Genomic DNA, 21,266 nt, shown 5'->3' on the forward strand with positions numbered 1-21,266 from the left:
ACCCAAAATTCCTTATGGCTATCTCCAGCATTCCTAGAGAGTTCCTGATGTCTGGCAACATTCTGGGTACAAGCAATCTCTAATCACAGAAAGCTAAATTTAAACAATATAATAATTTTTATGAACCATATAATGAAGCATTCTCTCCACACCAGCTTAGCAAAATTCAGAGAGGTTTATCTCTATCTTGGCCATAGGGGAATGAATTTTTTAGTTACAATAACTCTCAAGGACCATTAACTAAGCCAGGGATTATGATCTGCAACAGGGAAAATCACAGATCCTTGAAATAATGAAGCACGATTTAGAAAGTACTTTCCTCACTGTAGTGCCTGAGTCATCTGAATATTATTATTCCAGTTTTGTTGATGGGGATCAACCAAGGCAGACAGAGAAGTTAAATGACATGCCCATTGATGGGGTGCTTGGTTGCCTGTGCTTGGACCCCAATTCTAAAATCACATTTCTCTCTAAAAATCACATTTCTCCCAAGCCTCAAAACATTATCCCAGGCAAGTTCTCCCCAAACTAAGAACAGCCTGCCCAAGCAAAAATTGTTATCTCCCTTCCTGCTGTAGTAGCCAGTGCCACCTATAGAATTTATGAGTTTGAACCAGCTGTGCACTGGGTCATAACAACATTTACTACTCACTGACCAATCATATATCCTAGACTTAGACATACATATACTCTCTTACATTAATTTTGTCTAACAAGACATTGATGAGAGCAGCCTGGTAATCCTTAGTCAGTCCTGACCGTTAGTTGACTTAGTGATGTTTCAGGCCTAAAATCACACCTCCATGTAGCTCCACCTTGGGCTATTTGCCAATGAAGTCTGGAAAAATGTCTGCACAGTAGATATTAAAAGTACATGTTCCTTTAAGAGGTAACCACTTCTTAACCACTCCCTAATCCTGCCCTGAATCACCTAGTCATCACACTTGGCACATGTTATACTGTAGAATATCCTATATAAACTTATACTGTACCCCTCTAAGGTGGCAGGTTCCCTAAAATCTCTCGCCCACTGAAAAGCGTAATAAATCTTTACCACCTTGACCTCAAGAATGCTTGAGTCCACAAGTTCTTCTCCAGACAGTCCATGCAGGGAACTCTACTCTTGCAGTTCCTCTATCATTCCTCTATCTTTTCTGAACCCTCATCACCCATTATCACAAAGCTAGTATCAGAGGCAAGACTTGACTCCAGGACTTTTGACTCTACCTCCAGTGTGCTTTACATTACATCATACGCAGTCCAAAAACACCCAGTCACAGACAATAAATCACAGATAGCAGCATTCAGTGAATCCTTGTAGATCATTTGAGGGAATCAATAAGAATTTGAGTTACACTACTTAAGATCCCTTTACTTTAAAACACTGGGATGATGGTCAATTTGTATCTGAGTCTTTAGAATGCAATCACTGATAGTAGAGTATCACATACCATTCCTTAATTTTGAAAAAAAAATGGTTGGCCAGCTGAGATGCATCAATATAGCACTTTTCCCTGGAGGCCTAGACCACCATGTGATGAAGCTTCTGAAAGGTTAAAGGTAAAAGGAAGAGTGAATAGAGGTGGGGACTATGCCCTCTTAACTGTTCCCTTCTCTTCATCTTCCAGGGGTCGCATCAAACACCTGGATGTGGTGACCTTACTCCGAAGGATCCAACCCCCACTAGGGTTTGGAAAACTGTGCCCTCATCGAGTAGCATGCAAAGTAAGCATGATTGGGGTAAGGATAGGGAGGAAGAATGCCCACATCTGTAGGTGTTTATAGGAAGACACAATTGGGGAATGTAAAAGGTGGGACACAAGATGTGTAGCCTTTGGCAAGTCATTTAATCTTCCTGAGTCTCAATTATGTGATTTGTAAAACACATATGCCAAAACAGGGGGGTTGACACAAATTATCCATTGGTGTCCCTTCCAACTCTTAAGATCTACAATGGGAAAATAGAAAGATAGAGTGAATGAGGATAATATCTGACATTCCTCTAATTTCACCCAGATGGCCAATTTGAGACCAGAAAGAGAGAGGTAGCCTGATAAGAGTCTCAGACTTCATTTGAGAGTCCAGACATGCTTCTCAGAATAGAATGCCTTAGCTCTTTCTGACGGCTTCTGGGGATATGTGGTCTGTTAATAACTGTATCTTCTAATTTGGTTCTTTCTTCTGCCTCCTAACTGAGGATGTTAGCTATTGAACCATAGCTATATGATCCTCAAGCTAAAAGAAGCAGACAAAGGTCATTTAGTCCATCCTCATGCTTTCATGAAGCTTAAGCTGTTTCATTCCATCCCCATGAATATCACTGTTGTTCTTTAATCCTGCATAGACTTAAGAACAGTATTGAGTTTCTTCTCAGGTTTTTGGTTTCCATTCCTTAGATCCCCTGCTTGGATGGGGTCTATAATAGAGGCAGCACCTTAATGGTACACTCCATAGAGAAGCAGAAAGACTCATTAGAGTTTCATTTCCCTATTCTTACCCTTTAGTTAAAGTGTTCATTAGCTACAGTTTCTCAGTAGCTGAGTAATGGCTAATGGGAAGAGGACTATGGGAGGAGAGAGGAAACACAATACAGAGATTTTGCACTCCTGGATAATGCCAAGTTGAGTGGACACAAAAGACTACATCTGTGCATCAATTTAATTCCATCTGATCCTATAAACATTTATTAAGTACCTACTGTGTGCCAGATGCTATGCTGTGTCCTGGAGATACAAAGATACAAAAGGGCAAACCGTTTTTCTAGGAGCTTACAAGATTCTAAATAAACTCACCAAGTTCTGTAATGCTCCAGAACTGTGGGACCCTATAATTATTCTCTCATAATATAGCTCAGTGAGTCTTTTGAGAGCTGTTCATTTTAAACAGTTCAATAGGGCAATATCAGGTACAGTGAATCTGGCCACAGGGAAAGAATCCCAAAAAGAGCTCTTGAGAGGCAGGAGTAAGATAATAGCACCAAAGACTTTAGTCTTTCCCTTTCCCTACAGCGTCTGGTGTCCATGAACATGCCTCTGAACAGTGATGGGACTGTTATGTTCAATGCTACATTGTTTGCCCTGGTCAGGACAGCCTTGAGGATCAAAACGGAAGGTAAGGCAATCGTCACACTTCACCCCCTTCTCCCAGGGAGCCCCTGTCCCATAGGAAATGGGGGAAAAACACAGACAGAAACAACCTGATTCCATAGTTATAATCCATATCACTAAATATCAAAGAAATTGTACTAAGTCCGTTGTAACTTATCCAAGTTACTTCTAAACGATAAAATCAGAGTTTCATAGGGTTTTCTTACCCTGGACAGATGCATTTGTAAAATGTTGCTTGAATACTTAACTTATTCTAGAGTTTAAAGGAATATACCTCTTTCCCCACCTCAAGTTGCACTCAAGTAAGTTGAGTGTGCATCCTGAGACTAAGCCTATCTCCTGGTTGCACAACATATGAATCCTACAACATACGTATCTGGCATCCAGATTTATGGATTTATACTTTTCTGATTGTTGAAACACTCACCCCCTTTTCCCACCCCTCCCATCCTGCCCCCACTGCACAGATACCATAGCCCTATTACTTTCAGGCTCTAGACCTTATAGCAAAGTTCAGAAGTGTTTCTGGTACACTCCAGAGAAGGGCCTGGGAGATGGTGTGTGACCCAAAACAGTCTCAAAACAGGTATAAGTGGAAGTGTATTGACCTCATCCTGCAAGCACATGCAGGATGCTGAATTAACCTAGAAAACAAAAGGCCCTTTGGTGGAAGGGAATAGCTAGGGAAGTCTTCCATTCCTCACCACTTCATATCTGAATCAGATTGTATGTGCCCCAAGAGTCCAGTATAGTGACTACAACCATCATTCTGCCAACTGGCAGGGAATCAAGAGTAGGAAGGGGAGAGGTTGATCCCCAAAGGTGATGGTATTCAGGACTCTGTAATCACGGCAGATCCTTAGTTCCTTGCTTCTCTGTTAAAACATTGTTCTGGGACTCTGGTGGAAAAGATAAGGAGCCTTATGAACATATTCTTCCAGGTGTTTTCCAAGAACTATCACAGACCCATTGTCTCAGACCTGAACACAGAATCAGATTTCAGAGTTGGAATAGAACTCAGAATGAACAGATAATTTCTTTTATACACTGTCTAACAAGTGGTTCACCAGTCTTTGACTGAAGACCTCTTTCCAAGCAGCCCATTCCAATCTGAACAGCTTTCATCGCTAAGAAACGGCCCCTTACACCAAGCCTAAATTTGCCTCTTTATAGCTTCTACTCCTTGCTCCTAGTTCCACTCCCCCCATCCCTGAGGCCAAAGAGAACAGATGTAATAATATAATTTGAGTCTTCTTTCCTCCAGGCTAAACATCTCTAGATCTTTCATGATATTCTCATATGGCATGAACTCAGAGTCTCTCACCTTCAGGACTGCTCTCCCCTTGAAGTCTTCCAGTTTACTTATACACACCCTAAATATGGCACCCAGATCTGGTGTTCCGTATGCGGTCTGAGCAGGTCTGATTCTGGCACAATGGGACTATCACTTTCTTTTTCCTGGAAGTTACAGCTCTTTTCATGCAAACCAAGATTACGTCAATTTTTTGATTGTTCTATGACATTATTTGCACTAATTCCCTAGATCTTTTTTCAGACATGTCTAAGCATGCCTCCCCACAATGCTATACCTTGTATTTGGAAGTCAATTTTTTGAACCTAAGCATAAGACGTTAGATTTATCCTTTTTGAATTTCATTTTACTAGATCAGTCCAAATTCTCTAAGCTGTCAAGATCTTTTTGGCTCCTGACTTTATCATCCAATGTGTTACCTATCCCTTCCAGCTCTGAAATCGATAAACATGCCATCTGTGTCTTTATCCAGTGAATCAGTCAAAAAAAGATTTATTTAGAACTTACTGTATGTCAAATGCCATGCGAAGAAGGGCCAAACCAAAATAAACAAACAAAAACCCCAGTCTCTGCTGTCAAGAAGCACACATTTTAATGGAAGAAATAACAAAATCTATACAAAGTTGAATGAAAGTAATGTAAAAGGAAAAGTAATCTTGGCTGATAGAGGAAAAAGCCTACAGCAGAAGATGAATTTTGATCTGAGTCTTGAAGGAAGCCAGGAAAACTGTGAAAAGACACACCATTCCAGGCATGGGGCATGAACAGTACAAAAACACAGAGAATGGGAGGAGTGTCATGTTCAAGGAACTGCAAGTAGCTGGATTGTAGAATGTGTGGAGGTTAATGAAGACTGGAAATGTGGAAAGGGAGTGAATTATAAAGAACTTTAAATGCCAACTAAAGGAGTTAATGTTTGGTCCCAGAAGTAATATGAAGCCACTGAAGCTTATTGATCAGGGGAGTGATATGGTCAGACCTACATAGCTAAGTGGAGGATGGCTTGGAGTTGGGGGGGAGATGAGTCAGAGAAACCAATTAGAAGGTCATTACAATAGTCTAAATGAGAGGAGATAAAGGCCTAAACTAGGGTTATGATTTGAAGGTAGAGGGGACAAGATTTGGTAATAAATTGAATATGTAAAGTGAACGAGAATGAAGAGTCATGGTTGACACCAAGAGTAGGAGCCTAAGTAACTGAGAAAATGGTGATTTCCTCAGTAATAATGCAGAAGTTGAGGGAAAGGGAGGGTTTGGGAGTGAAGATAAGTTCTTGTTTGGGTTATATTGAATTTTAGATGCCTACAGGACATCCAATTTGAGCTCTCCAGAGGGCACTGGAGATGTCAGATTGTAGCTTAGGAAAGAGATTAAAGAGACTAAGGAAGCATAAATAGGTCTGGGAATCATCTACACAGAAGTTGACAGTTGAACCTATGGGAGCTCATGAGATTAACCCAATGAGTTAGTATAGATTGGAAAAGAGAAGAGGGCCCAAAACTGAGGCTTGGGGAATGTCCACTATTATTGGGAATGACATGACTGAAGAACCATCAAAGACAGCTAAGGAGAGGTTAAATAGATAGAATCAGGAAACGGCAGCATCAAGAAAACCTATCAAGAAGAGAGTATCCAAGACATGGTGATCAACCATGTTAAATGCTGCAAAAAAAAAAAAATCAAGAAGGATCAAGATTTTTTTACAAAGATCTTTAGATTTGGTGATTAAAGACCCTTGGTAAGTTGTTTGCTTATCCAATCATAGTCTGATTACTGAAGCCAGCAGTGATTCCACCTTGTGGTCAAAACACATACACACATACACACACAAAAAGTACAAAAACTTCTGCAAAGATGATTCCACTCACTATCTATACACAGAATGTGTTCATACTTATAGACAACAGAAAATCCAGTAGACCTGGAAGATGAACTGCTCTTGTTGCAAGAGAACTCAGCAGGCATCACATCCAAATAGAATCCCCGAGTGAAACAAGACTGGCAAATGAAGGCCAGTTTACTGAAGTCAGACTTAGATACACATTTTTCTGGAGTGGCTGCAGTGAAAGGGAGTGCCATGAAGTTGGTGTAGGTTTTGCAATCAAAACTAATGTAGTCAACAAGCTCATGTGCCTACCAAAAGGAGCGAACAACAGGCATCAAGGCCAGCTATCGCACTGATGATAAATTCTTCAACTTGAAAAGACTACAGGCCAAGACTAAAGTGGATGGAGTATTGGTACAAGATTTTTTGTTTGCAAATAATTGTACATTCAATGCAGCCTCTGAAGCTGAGATGAATCAAAGTATGGATCGATTCTTTGCTGCTTATGCTAATTTTGGCCTAACAATTAACACCAAGAAAACACAGATGCTCCATCAACCAGCACCACACCATCCATATGTGGAAGTGTTGGTTACAGCAAATGGAGAAATTTTGAATGGTGTAGATGAGTTCATTTACCTTGGCAGTATACTTTCCAGGGATGTATATATTGATATTGACACACACATTGCCAGAGCTATCTATGTTTGGGAGACACTGGCACAGGACCACCCAGCATGGCATGCCCACATCAAGAAAGATACTGTGCTCTATGAGCAAAGCAGAAATGAAACAGCTCAAAAGAAATGTGAGACAGGCAAATTTAAAGAATCCACCCTAAATGTTCACATGGATTATTTGTGCCCAACCTTTGGTAGCTTGTATTGATCTGATCAACCACAGTCAGAGACACTGTAACCAGACTGTAACACAGCAATGTCATTTTGGCCCACTTTGAGAATGAAGGACAATAACCAACCAACCTATTTTCCCAAACCCCCTCCAGTATGTATGATTTTCTTTGTTGTCACCTTAGCAAATCTGATGGGTAACAAGTGGTACCTCAGAGTTATTTTAATTTTCATTTCTCTGATTATTAGTAATTTAGAGCATTTCTTCATATGGCTATTAATAGCTTTGAGGGTTTTTTCCCCTTTGAAAACCACCTGTTCATATACTTTGACCTTTTATCAATTGTAAAATGGCTTTTGTAAATTCTTGTAAATTTGATTAAGTTCCCTATATATTTTAGAAATGAGACCTTTCTCAGAGAAACTGTTTTCAAAGATGTTTTTCCCCATATTTCAACTTTTTTTCTAATTTTTAATTTATATAATTGAAATTATCCATTTTACCTCCTGTGAATCTCTCTATATTTTGTTTGGTCGTTAACACTTCCCCTATCCGTAGATATGACAGGAAGTTTATTCTATGCTCCGTTAATTTGCTTATGATATCACAGTTTATGTCTAAATCATGTACCCATTCTGAGCTTAACTTGGTAAACATTGTGAGATGTTGGTCTATCCATAGTTTCTGCCAAGCTATTCTCCAGTTTTTCCATCAGTTTTTTGTCAGATAGTGAGTTCTTGTCCAGGACATAAGATCTTTAAGTTTATTAAATACTCATTTACTTCTGTAGATGGTGCACCTTATCTGTTCCACTGATTAATCTCTCTACTTCGGATCCAAGACTAAATTGTTTTGATAATTATATCTTTATAGTTTAGTTTTGGGTCTGGTATTGCTAAGCCCCTTTTTTTTCATTGATTCCCTTAATATTCATAATATCTTGTTCCTCCAGATGAATTTTATTATTATTTTTAGCTCTATAAAGTAATTCTTTAGTAGTTTGATTGGTGAGACACTGAATAAGTAAATTAATTTAGGTAGTTTTCCATTTCTATTATATTGATTGGTTTGACACTGAATAAGTAAATTAATTTAGGTAGTTTTCCATTTCTATTATATTGATTTAGCCTACCCATGAGCAATTAATATTCTCCAGTGTTTTAGATCTATGTGTATTTGTATGAAGAGCATTTTATAATTGTATTCATATAGTTCCTATGTGTTTGTTGACATGTAGATTCCCAAGTATTTTATACTGCTCTTACTCTATAAATTATTCTCCTGTCTATTCACATCACTCTGCATCAGTTCATACAAATCTATGCTCCTTTGCTTCTGTATATTGAAAACAACGTGACCTTGTTTAATCCCTTATGATTTTCCATTCATAGTTACTTTTTATGCTTATGTTGAGGCCTGTGTCTAAATGTCAAATTTTCTATTGAGTTCTGGTCTTTTCATCAGTAATGCTTAAAAGTCTTCCATTTTATTAAATGTCCATTTTTCCCTTATGGGATTATACTCAGTTTTGCTGGGCGAGTTGTTCGTGGTTTCAGTCCTAGATTCCTTGCCTTCTGGAATATTATATTCCATGACTGCCATTCCTTTATAGTCTTGGCTGCTAAATTTTATATGATAGTGATTGTGGGTATATGGTACTTGAATTATCTCTTTCTGGCTACTTGCAGTATTTTCTCCTTGACATGAAAGCTCTGAATTTTGGCAGTAACATTCCTAGGAGCTTTATTGGATTCTATCAATTTCTATTTTGCCCTCTGGTTCTAAGAGATCTGAGAAATTTTCTTTTTAAGATTTCTTGAAACAAGAAATTTGTTCATAGCTTTCAGGTAGTTGAATGATCCTTAATTTATTTTTCATTGACCTATTTTCTAAGTCAGTTGTTTTTCCTGTGAGATATTTCACATTTTCTTCTATTTTTTTCAGTCTTTGACTTTGTTTTATTATTTCTTGATGCCTCATGGAGTCATTAACTTCCATTTGGCCAATTTTAATGCTTAAGGAGTCATTCTCTTCAGTAAGGTTTGTATCTTTTTTTTAACCAAGTTGTTCATTTTCTTTTTATAATTTTCTTGGATATTGTTACTTTTTCCACTTTTTTCTTTACAGCTCTTATAGAAATTTTACATTTTTTTAAAAAACTCTTTCTTTAACTCTTCTAGGAATCCTTTCTGGGGTTGTATCCAAATTTCATTTTGCTTTGAGGCTTTGCTTTCAATGTTTTCAAGTCATTGTCTTTTTCTGTATTTGTGTCTTGAGCTTCCTGGTCACCATAGTATTTTTTATGGTCAGATTCTTTGCTCATTCTTGCAGCTTACTTCTTGGAGCTGCTCACTTTGGGGGAAGATATCTGGCTTGGGTTTCTATCTTTTTATGCCTTTCTGCTGCTTATACAACTCAGTCAGAGGTGGGGTTGGGGGGAACTGCAAATTTTTCAGTGCTTCCAAAGTGGTATGATCCAAAGAAAGGTCTATTCATTGACCTCCTAGTCTGAGTTCTATAATATTTCAACCCAGGTTTGGTTATGTTGGATTGTACATAGTTGTATTTTAATAGATTGCTGTTGGATGTGGTCACCGTGAGCCCAATGGAAAGTTAATTCCACTGAAGGCTATAGGACTAAAATTTAGAATTGAGTTCCTGCTCTGCTCTTGGACTCAGAGCCACACAGCTAGGTTTCTGAAACTTATTCCTTACGCAGTGAGAGCCTTGCTTGCTTATGACCATTCTTCTCCACTCTAGAACTGTGACCTAGAACAGGGTAATGGGAAACAGAGTTGCTAGATGGCATTCATTCCTGCTCCCAGCACTATTTCAAGGGTTCCCTAGGATTTCTTTCGACTCCAGCAGTCTGAGGCCCCTTACCATCCCTAGGTGTTTGAATGAATTCCATTTCTACTACTGAGCTGTGTTCCTGGCTAGCACCCACCCCAAAGTTGAAAGACCTCTCTGTCTGTCTTCCTAAACTTCCCTGGGCTGGAAAAATCATTCACAGTGACTTTTTTCTTAGTTTTCTCAGTCAGAATTTGGTCTTTCATGTTTTCTGGATTGATATAAAGGAGAGGTGCTATGCAAAAATTCTTTCTTTCAGTCTGTCCTCTTAACTCTGCCCCCAAATGTTACTTCATTTGATGAAATATAAGCTCCATGAGGTCAGAGATTGTTTAATTTTTGCCTTTGTATTACTAGAACCTGACATTTATTAATAATTCTTGATTGATTATAAGGCTTTAAACAAACCTCTTAACATATCTGAGCCTCAGTTTTCTCATTTGTCATCATAGGGCAATGAACTTTCACAGCCTACATCTCAGAGTTGGTATAAAGTGCTATACAAATTGCAGCTAATAATATGAATTGTCACTGTTGTTATTTGGTAGAAGGAAATGGAAAAACACTCCAGGATCTTTGCCAAGGAAACTTTCCTGACGGTATTTGTGTGCTATGATCCATGGGATCATGAAGACACAGCTGAACCCCAACAAAAACAATTGTTATTAGATAATCTCCTCTCCACATAGGGATGCTCTTTAGGCTCTCTCAGACATAAAAATAATGTTACACATGGAACATCTACTTCTGATTTGCAGAAAACGAGTAATTATGGTCCACTGGAATATAAGAAGAACCCCAAACATTCCTCACCCAGCAAATTGAGCAAACCCCATTTTACCTTCTAGAGAAATATGGCCCTGAAAAATTAGTCCCCTTCACTTTTGTTTTGACAGTCGATATAGTGAGTACCATTTATTGCTCTCCCCACTGGAGTTTTCACTAATGACTCTGTACACATTTATTAAATGTCTGCTATGTGCCAGCACTGTGCTAAGTGCTGAGTAGACACAAAAAGAGGCGAAAGGCGGTCCCTGCCCTCAAGGAGGTCGCATTCTATTAGAGAAGACAACATGCAAACAGCTATGTACAAACAAGCTATACACAAGATAAATTGGAAATAATCAACAGACTAGCATTAAGGAGGATCCAGAAAGGTTTCTTATAGAAGACGGTGTTTTTATTGGGACTTGAAGTAAGCCAGGAGGTGGAGATGAGAAGGGAGAGTATTCCAGGTGTGGAGGACAGACAGTGAAAATGTCCTGAGTCAGGAGATGGAGTGCCTGGTGCAAGGAACAGCAAGAAGGTCTGTGTCACTGGATCACGGAGTATCTGTGGATGAGTGAATAAGCACTGGCAAACTACCCATAGCTCTTACCATCTAGGGCAGCAGTCAGCCATGTTTTTACTCACAAGTGCAACCCATAGAGCTAAGAAGTCACATCACTGGGTCTCTCTTACTGGGCTAAAGGTATAGGCAGGAGGGAAAGAGAAAAAGGAAGATGACGCCTTGTTCAAATAAGGCTTTAAAGTTTATAAAGTATTTCCCTCACAAAACTTATATGAGGGACATAGAACAGTAATATGCCCACCTTACAGATGGGAAGTGTGGAGACACAGAGAGATAAAGCGACTTGTTTAGTCACAGAGCTAGTAAGTGTTGAAGCCACGACTCAAATTCAGAGTGTTCTGCCTCTAAGATCAGTGCTTTTCTCCTCTGAATGCCTCTTAAGGGAAAAGTAGTAGCAGGGGAGCTAAGTGTACAGTGGACAGACTGCCAGGCCTAGAGTCATTAAGACCTGAGTTCAAATACAGCCTCAGACACTTGCTAGCTGTGTGACCCTGGGAAAGTCACTTACCCTAGTTTCTTAGTTTCCTCCTCTATAAAATGAGCTGGAGAAGGAAATGGCAAACCACTCCAGTATCTTTGCCAAGAAAACCCCAAATAGGGTCACAAAGAGTCAGATGTCACTGAAAAATAACTGAACAAAAGTAGTAGTAGTAGTAGTAGTAGTAGTAATAGTAGTAGTAGTAGTAGTAGTAGTAGTAGTAGTAGTAGTAGTAGAAGTAGTAGTGTGTGTGTGTGTGTGTGTGTGTGTGTGTGTTGGGGAGAATGAAAATTTCTAGAACAGAGAAAAAGATAGAAAAAATGTGTATATGTGACGTGTTAGAGTGAAACCACTGATACCCATGCCACAGGTCACCTTCTGATGTAGGGCGGCTCTCCCCTAGAGTTGACAGAGTTTTATTGATTCTTCTTCTTTCAGGGAACCTGGAACAAGCCAATGAAGAGTTGAGGGCAATTATCAAGAAGATCTGGAAACGCACTAGCATGAAGCTCCTCGACCAAGTGGTTCCGCCAGCTGGTGGTAAGTGTTCTGCTGAGGGCCTCCCTCCTCTCTCCTGCTGCAGTGGTTTTTTCTTCCTGAACACCCACTTTTCTCTAGTGTTCCCTGGAGCCCCAGAAAGAAAGTGCTTAAATCAGTGGTGTTGAATCCAACAGACCTGGGGAATCATGGAGGAGAAAAGGGTCTCCAGATCCTTTATATAGGACTTGGAAGCCCTCTTAAAGGGACTGGAGTGATACACTTCTATGGAGAAGGCCTGGCAAATTCCCTTCATACCAAGATGCTAGGCAGGGGCAGCCACAAGCAGAACTCTAGTGAAAGCCCAGGAAGTAACTACTATCTCACAGAATATTGGACAAACCTCTGTTTATCTTCTACGGAAGCTTAACCCTGAAAAATAAGTCTCTTCAATTATTATTTTGTCCAGAATAACTTACTTCATCATCAACTAACCTGGGCAGTTTTGAGTGGCCTTTTTATTTGATGATAGGAATGGTATTTCCTTGAGACTACTGCAGGTCAAAAGTACCATCACTTCAGCATTTTCAGGATGCTTATAGGGAAGCAGGAAAAGTCATCCAGATCTCACCAGATTTAGCCTGAAAATCCCCATGCCCCTTCCCCAATCTCTTGGGGAAGGGGCTTGCCTAGCGAAGGGAAGGTGATTAAGTTTTTCTCTTGGGAACCTGATTGGTGGCCACAGCAGCAGATAGCGAGATAGGGTAGGAAGGGTTGCAATACAAGGTTCTAAGGTGCCTAACCCATCCCTCAAGTAGGAAATAATATATTGCATCTGATCTTGGGTGTCCAGGGACTTGATTCATTCATCCAGCAAGAATTCATCAAACATCTATTATGTACCAGGCACATCTAGACACTGGAGAGACAAAAACAAAAACAGTCCCTACCCTCCAAGTGTTTACATCTAATAGGGGAAATGGCAGGTACACCAATAAATAAATACAACACATATGCAAAATAAATACATGATAATTTCAAGTGGAAAGGGCACTAACAAGTGGGACTGGCTTAGCTTTCCGTAGATCTATACTGTAGAGATCTATATATCCAGTTCTAGTCTCCCACATCACGGATTAGAGATTTTTAACTAGATGTTCCAGGGGCATTTCAAACTCAACATGTCTCAAACAAAACTAGATCTTCCCCATTCCCCACCCCCAAATCCTTCCCTGCTTCTAAATTCCTCATTTTTGTTGAAGGCAACACCATTCTTCTAGTCACCCAGGTTTGCAACCTCAGAATCATCCTTAATTCTTTCCTCTCCCTCACACCCCATATCTAATCAGTTGCCAGAGTTTTGTAGATTCTTCCTTCACAATATGTCACATCTGTCTACTCTCTATTCCGTCAGTCATCGCCTTTATTCGAGCTCTCATCGCCTTCCACCTGGACTTTTGCAATAATATCCTAATAACTCTCCCAGTCTTCAGTCTCTTGCATTGGTTCTCCATCCTCCACACACCTGCCAAAGCACAAATCTGGACAAATCATTTGGCTGCTCAAGAAGTTCAGATTCCTATTGCCTCTAAAATAATATAAAAACTCCACTATCTGGCATTTAAAACCTTTCACAACATGGTTCCAGTCTACTTTTTCGAGCACACCCTGTTTATTTCATCTCTCAGCTCCAAGACGTTGCCTAAACTGTCCTCCAGGCCAGAAATGTACATCTTCCTCACCTGTGCCTTATACAATTCCTAGGTGCCTTCAGTTTAAGTACTGTCTCCTGAGCAAAAAGTAACCAATTTCCCCAATTGCTGGTATTTTTCCATCCAAAAGTAATTTGTATTTCATAAATTTATATATGTATATAACTGTAGACACATCTAAATATATACATACACATATGTAAATATGAATACATAAAATATATAATGTATAAATATGTGTATACATATATAATGCCTTATACATCTACATCTAGTGTATTATGCATATGTAGTATGCATGCATATATAATATATATAATGTGTATATACAGATGTACATATGTACATATATTGTATTATACATAGATAGTATGTGTACATATACAGCTATAAATATATAGTATTATACGTATATGTGTGTAAATATAGCATGTATGCATATATAAATATGGTATACATATATGTAGTGTGTGTACATACATCTATCCATATTTGTGCTATTTACCTATCTGTGTTACCTCCCAAATAGAATGCAACATAAATTCCTTGATGGCAGAGATCATTTCATTTTTATCTTTGTATCTCCAACATTCAGCATGGAGCCTAGTACATAACTGGTGCTTAACAAATTCTTATTGATTGATTGAAAAAAGACTGTTGGCAACTTTGGAGGATGTAGTTTCATTTAATGGTAGGAAAACTCAGGCTTTCCAGTTAAAAAATAAGCTCAGAGGGGAAAAAAAGGCAGCCAGGTCTAAGCTTCAGTCTTTTCCTTTCCTTGTTATCTTCAGTTATTCATTTGACTTCCATGGGCCTTAGTTTTAGCATATGTAAAATGAGGAACTTAGATGGAGGTCCCTTTCAGCTTTCTGGGAGTTTGGAACATAAGGAGGATTAGTCGGGAATTATTGATAGAAGACATGAAGTTGCATTTCTTGTTGCCCATGCTAACCTTGCCTCCTCCCAAACTTTCCTCTCCTCATTCCCTGGCACTGCACAACCTTATCAGATGATGAAGTGACTGTTGGGAAATTCTACGCCACCTTCCTGATCCAAGAGTATTTCCGAAAATTTAAGAAGCGCAAAGAACAGGGGCTGGTGGGCAAGCCCTCCCAAAGGAATGCACTGTCTCTACAGGTAAGAAACTAAAGCAGGGATTCTACCTTTTTGTGTGTCATTGATCCCTTTGACAGTCTGCAAAAGACAAGTCTATAGACCTCTTCTCAGAACAATAGGTTGGTTGGGTTTTTTTTTTTAATTCCTAATTGAAGGAAATGCCAACTTTCAGATAAAGGCTAGTAAAAATAGATATTGTTTCTTATCTCTGTTCATGGTTCATGGACTCTTGAAATCTATACATGGATCCCAAGTGGGATTCCAAAAGTTAAGAACCTCTGGGCTAAAGAGAAGAATTAGCATGCCCATCAGCCTTCATCTCCTCTTCCTCATCGTTACTCTTCTCACTTTTTAAATATGATCCTATTGCCTGTGGGTTCAAGGTCAGCCCTACAGAGTGAAGACATCAGAGGTTTCCAAACCCTCTGAAAGCTTCCCTTTAATCTACAAATTCTCTAAAGACTGACATGCCACCCTATTCTCACACTCTGAATGAGCTGGAAGGAACCATGCTCATCCTAGGATGTGGGATCTCCCAAAGATGATACATGACTGTCTCTATTTCTCTGCTATGTCACTTTTTTAGGTACCTCCCTATAGAAACTGTGAGTCAACAGCTAGACTAAACAGACTTGGGGAGAGAGGGCTTTCTCCCTTCCACAGGTCTGTGCAGCTGGACTGCAGTCCAGAGTAGATCATTTAACTTCAGTGAAGGTCCCACACTGTACTAGGTGTAACTTTCAATGTGAACACAAGTTAATATAAGAAAGGATACAGACAGATATAGCTGTGTGTGTAGATAGACAGATAGATAGATAGACAGATACACACAAACTATACAAATAGGTACACACAGATCACCTGCTGAACAGAAAAGCAGTAGATTTGGTTTGGTCAAGGGTGGAGCTGAGGTAATAAGGAGACTGCTGGCTTGATATAACCTGGATGAGGGAGGCTAACATGGAGGAAAGAGGGTCCTCACACCACTTGACTGTATTCCAGGCTGGTCTTCGTACACTACATGACATTGGTCCAGAGATTCGTCGGGCTATCTCTGGGGACCTGACAGCTGAGGAGGAGTTGGACAAGGCTATGAAAGAAGCTGTTTCTGCTGCATCTGAAGATGACATCTTTAGGGTAGGTGGATGCCTGAGCCTCCAGCACAGATCTCTAATGCACCATCTTTTTAAAAGTGGACAGAGAAAAATAATCAGCTGAGTAGGCTTGATTTGCTGTATGTTGGACTCTTGCCATTTTGCTTCCCATCCTTTTCCTCATCTGCTCCACCCACCTTCCAATCCATACCAGCTACACCCCGCACTTATTGCCAGCTGGAGTAGTGGGAGGGAACAGGGAAGAAAGAGTCAGTTCCTAGATTGGGAGGAGTGTACCCTATGCAGGAAATGGTTTCTTCCTCTGTACTTGGAGGTGGATCTTTCAAGGTAGATCTCTCTACAGCAAAGAAAAACTCCTGACTATATTTGTGTCAGGGCTCATTTCCAACAACCTCCATCCCAGAACTTTGGCAAAAACTAGGATGTAGGAGAGGCCCTTCTGCAGTTTAAGTAGACTGTTGTTTCATCATTGTCATCTTCCCATCTCCCTTTTTTCTCTCTCCCTTTCCTTTCCCCAACTCTTGTAGGCTCATGAACAGGCTTATAGATTTTAAGCTTAAAGGGATCTTAGAGATCACTAATTCTGCCTCCTTCATTTTACATATGAGGGAACTGAGGTGCAGAAAACTTAAGTGACTTGTCCAGGATCACACAGGCAATAAGCAGCAGAGCTGGATTTCAAATCCAGTTACTTTGACTCCAAATTCCATGTTCTTTGTACTGTGCCATGATGTCCTATTGGACTCCCTTCCTTCCTTTCTCTTCTCAATCAAAAGCAAATTGACTTAGGGAAATAGATCTCTGCTAGAGACTATACTACCAAGGTTTCATAAAATTTCATAATTTTTAGAATACATCAAGTTGAAAAAGCCCTCCTATAAAAGCTCTAGTACAACCTGGTGTCAGAAAAGTAACCAACTTGTGAATAGTCAGTCACTCATCCACTCAGTCAGTCAGCAGGCATTTAAGAAGCGCCTTCTGTGTGCCCGGCACTACGCCAGGCTCTGGAGATTCAAAGCCAAAAATGAAAGAATACCTGCTTGCAAGAAGTTTGTTGTTTATGTTTAATTTTATCAAAACAAGAAAAGACTATTGGGAGAGAATATTGGCTGATTTTCTTTAACCAACTCTCTGAAGGGACTTTCTGGAAGAAGGATAGAATATATCTGAACAATACAGCCTAGCAGATTGTTGGTCTTTATTATCGTCCCAGACCGGATAGGAAAATCAACCATATGAGTCTATTGGTTCCCCCTTCTTGAAATCTAGCTGTACTCCTCATTACTGGCTCAGGGTCCAACCAAGAACCTGATTGATATTCAGGCATACCATCTGGAAATACTTTTCAAATCCAGACCTGAAAGTCATCACCATCTTTAAAGGATTTATTTTTTAAATCCCTAGACCACTTTTAGGATTATTGGAATGTTAGCCTCTAAACTTCTGTCCCTTTAATTGTCTTTTTTATTTCTCCTAGTTATTTCCAAAAGGGCAGGTTCCTTGAGTGTCAGTCGATCAATCAGCATTTATTAAACACTAACTATATATGCCAACACTCTGCTAAGTGATAAGATCCTGTTCCTATGTAGTATTTCAGCTTCCACTACATGCAACCCCAAAAGTGACTGATGGGGACAAAACTTTTCAGCTCCTGGGATTCTGATTGAGGATTATTTCTCCAAAGGAGGGGGAGGAGACAGCTGAGGGAACATTATCTTCTCCCCAACTCCTACCCTGTCTTGCTTACAGAGGGCCGGTGGCCTGTTTGGCAATCATGTCAGCTACTACCAAAGCGATGGTCGAAGCTCCTTCCCCCAGACCTTCACCACCCAGCGCCCACTGCATATCAACAAGGCAAGTAACAGCCAAGGCGACACGGAGTCACCATCCCATGAGAAACTGGTGGACTCCACATTCACTCCCAGCAGCTACTCATCCTCTGGTTCCAATGCCAACATCAACAACGCCAACAACACTGCCCTGGGCCGCTTCCCCTGTCCCACCGGTTACCCCAGTACGGTCAGCACAGTGGAGGGCCATGGGACCCCTTTGTCCCCTGCCATCCGGGTGCACGAGACAGCATGGAAGCTCAGCTCCAGGAGGTAAGCCAGGTGGAGAGATCTCGGTTTGAAGTATGTGGGGCCTAAGTGGGACCTTAGCCAAGGAAGTTAGGGGAGGAGGGGGAGGAGGGAGAGAGACAGAGACAAAGAAAGAAAATTCAACCCCTCAGTCCGCCCATTTTCCCTTAGTCTTGTGGCATGTCTAATGATATCCTGGGAAGGAGGTGGACACCATATTGGCCTCATACTTGACTTGAAGAATCTTTTATTTCACTTCATATTTTTGGAGCAATAAAACCTTTTCACCCTAGATAGGGAATCTCCATAATGCCATTCTATTTCTGTCCCTCCTACTCCCACCGTCACGCCCTCTTCTCTGTTTCAGTGACCCAGAGCTCCTCTCCTTTATCAAAACCTGCTCTCCCCAGGAGCTGTTCTCAGTAATTTATACCTTGATAGAAAGGTGTCCCTGTGTCACTTCTCCCAGAACAGTTTGTATTTTAACCTGATCACTAGTGAATTCAAAAGCTGTGATACCTGCCTTGCTCTGGCAGGGAAGGTATTTGAAGAGAGAGTGTGCCTGTTTTTCCCCTTATACAACACTTGCCCTTCCCAAATGATCTCAGTTGTGCTGCCTTCTTTCTTGACTTGGTCTTCTCTACTCCCTCCCCTCAACTTTTGCTCCCTAATGGCACATGTCTGTGACCTGGGAGAGTCAGAGCATGATCTATATTGGCAGCTTCATATTCCATAAGGAAAGAAAGGAAGAAGAAAAGAGGGACCCCATACATACACTTGGATATCATGTTTATTGAGTATTCTTTCATAATGAGACAGCCTGAACATGGTAGCTCAACAAAGTACCATAATGTCTGGCCACTAGAGAGTTTTCAGGGACCAGGTCTCTTCTGTTGCCTTCTCTGCTTTCTTTTCCAGGAGGAAGTAAATGTAAGAATTACAAATTATCCTGCAGGCCACCAGATAAGTGCCCTGTTTTGGGAGACAAAAATCTTACCCAGCTATCATCCTAAGGCACACTTTGTCACTCTTTTTATTACCCAGTGTTTAATCTACACAATCACACGGTCAGGGATCTGCAACAATATGTAGTTGAGAGACAGAGACACAGACAGAGAGACAGAGAGAGAGAGAAGAGAGGAGAGAGAGGGGGAGAGAAGAGAGGAGAGAGAGAGTTGTTTTGTTTTTGTTTTAAGACTATAATCTTTTGACCTTTGTGGAGAATAAGGAACATAATCTAAGGTAGATTATGGGTCAAGGTAGAATGATTTTTTGCATTTATCTAAAGGCAAAAGGTCATGTGATATGAATACAAAACTAGAGAGGTCTGGGTTCAAGTCAACCAGCTCTCCACACATACACCCACATACTGTCTTTGTGAACTTGGACAAGTCACAACCTCTTAGGACTCTAGGTAATTCTATGAGACTAGAAGTCATAGAAAAGGTGATGACCTCCATTAGTCGAGGGAGTTTCCTCGTTTGGGGTATCTCCCATCTGAATGTAATCACAAGGCCACTCCCTATCCTATTTTAAAAGGCATCTCACCTGTATGCCACATTAATGCCTTCCTAAGATAGCAAAGACAAAACAAAACAAAAGACCAAAAAGCAAAAAAAGAAACAAACCAATAATAACTCTGGAGGTGACAGCAGCATGTTAAGTTAACCCTCAATGGAGAAATTATGGGAAAATATAGACAAGGATGCCACAGGTATTTCCCCAAGTCATCTCCCACATCTGGAACACACTCCTTCCCCATCTCCATCAAAATTCTTCTCTTCCTTAAAGCCACCTCAGACTCATTTTCCTCCATGATGCCCCCACAGATACACACAGATACACATACATACACACACACACACACACACACACACACACACACACACTCAATAAAAGCATTCTCCCCTGCCTCAGAGGTTCCTATAACCATTTGTCTTTGTCTCCCTTCTGCCTCCATCACATTCTACCCTATGTCATATGATTTGTGTACATGCCAAGTCTCCCTAAGAGTTATGCAGTGGTAAGTGCACAGTTCCTAATGCCAGGGACCTAGATTGAATTCCCATAAGTATAAATAAACTTCTTCACCTTCCTGCTTCACACAGACATCGTGAGGAAAGTTTGTAAACCTCAAAACGTCATGTAATATGAGTTCTCATTGTTAGACCGTAAATTCTATGGAGAAAGGGGTAGATATTTTTCATTTTGGCAGCCTCAGTGTCTAGCATGGTGCCTCACACATAGTAAGTGCTTAGTAAATGCTTATCCACTCTAAATGAACTGAGGGTTAAGGCATGAGTTGCATCTTTATCACTCCCTCCATCCCCAGCAGTGAAATCAGGGATTTATCAAAGTTTGGAATATCTAAAACACTGACAAGAGTTGTTTTTTTTAAATAATAGCTAAAAACCAAGGGAAACTTAAGAAAACAAGTTTTAAGTAACTTTCCCTAGAGTACCATGCCTGTCTTGACTGTGTACAAGGGAGCAGTCTAATCCTCCCAAAACTAATCCAATCACAACAAAAAGGCTTTTTCCCATTTGTATGTCACTTCAAAAGTTACAAAGCATTTTCCCCTACAACAACCCTGTGAAGGAGGTACTGCTAATATCATTATCTCTGTTTCAGGAAGTCTATACCCCTCCTTCTGCCTTCCCTATTTCTATCAATGGTGCCATCGTTCGTTCCATCCCCCATAAACTTTGGTGTTGTCTTTAATTGTCTCATTCTCCTATCCACGAACCCCCTATTATTCCATCTCCTCTCTTATTCCTGCCTCTACTCTTTTTAAAATTCAATTTGTATTTTATTTTGTGTTCCGAATTTTCCCTCCCTCCTCCCCCATCCATTGAAAAAGAAAAAACAACCCTGAGATACCTTCTCTCCCCCTTTTTGACTATTCGATTCAATTCAAGAAGCATTTGCTGAGTTCTATCACCTGCTAGATATTATACAGGGAGGAAGGAGGGAAAACTAGTCCTTGCCCCTGA

General features: G+C 40.3%; 1 protein-coding gene and 1 long non-coding RNA gene across 6 annotated transcripts in view; one reads left to right on the forward strand and one right to left on the reverse strand.

The window, feature by feature from the left end:
* CACNA1C (calcium voltage-gated channel subunit alpha1 C) overlaps positions 1-21,266 on the forward strand; it is a 1,037,023-nt gene that overhangs the window by 997,335 nt on the left and 18,422 nt on the right. For all 5 annotated transcript variants that reach the window (XM_072650128.1, XM_072650131.1, XM_072650129.1 and 2 more), the window contains 6 exons: positions 1,629-1,725; positions 3,009-3,111; positions 12,214-12,315; positions 14,974-15,101; positions 16,083-16,217; positions 17,945-18,297. In XM_072650128.1, coding sequence (XP_072506229.1) covers positions 1,629-1,725; positions 3,009-3,111; positions 12,214-12,315; positions 14,974-15,101; positions 16,083-16,217; positions 17,945-18,297 — 918 coding nt within the window. The remainder of the gene's footprint in view (positions 1-1,628; positions 1,726-3,008; positions 3,112-12,213; positions 12,316-14,973; positions 15,102-16,082; positions 16,218-17,944; positions 18,298-21,266) is intronic.
* The window catches only part of LOC140530973 (uncharacterized), a 99,909-nt gene that overhangs the window by 62,925 nt on the left and 15,718 nt on the right, over positions 1-21,266 (reverse strand). The gene's annotated exons all lie outside the window — the stretch shown is intronic.

This window comes from Notamacropus eugenii, chromosome 3 (genome assembly GCF_028372415.1).
Source record: "Notamacropus eugenii isolate mMacEug1 chromosome 3, mMacEug1.pri_v2, whole genome shotgun sequence".
Classification (NCBI taxonomy): domain Eukaryota; kingdom Metazoa; phylum Chordata; class Mammalia; order Diprotodontia; family Macropodidae; genus Notamacropus; species Notamacropus eugenii.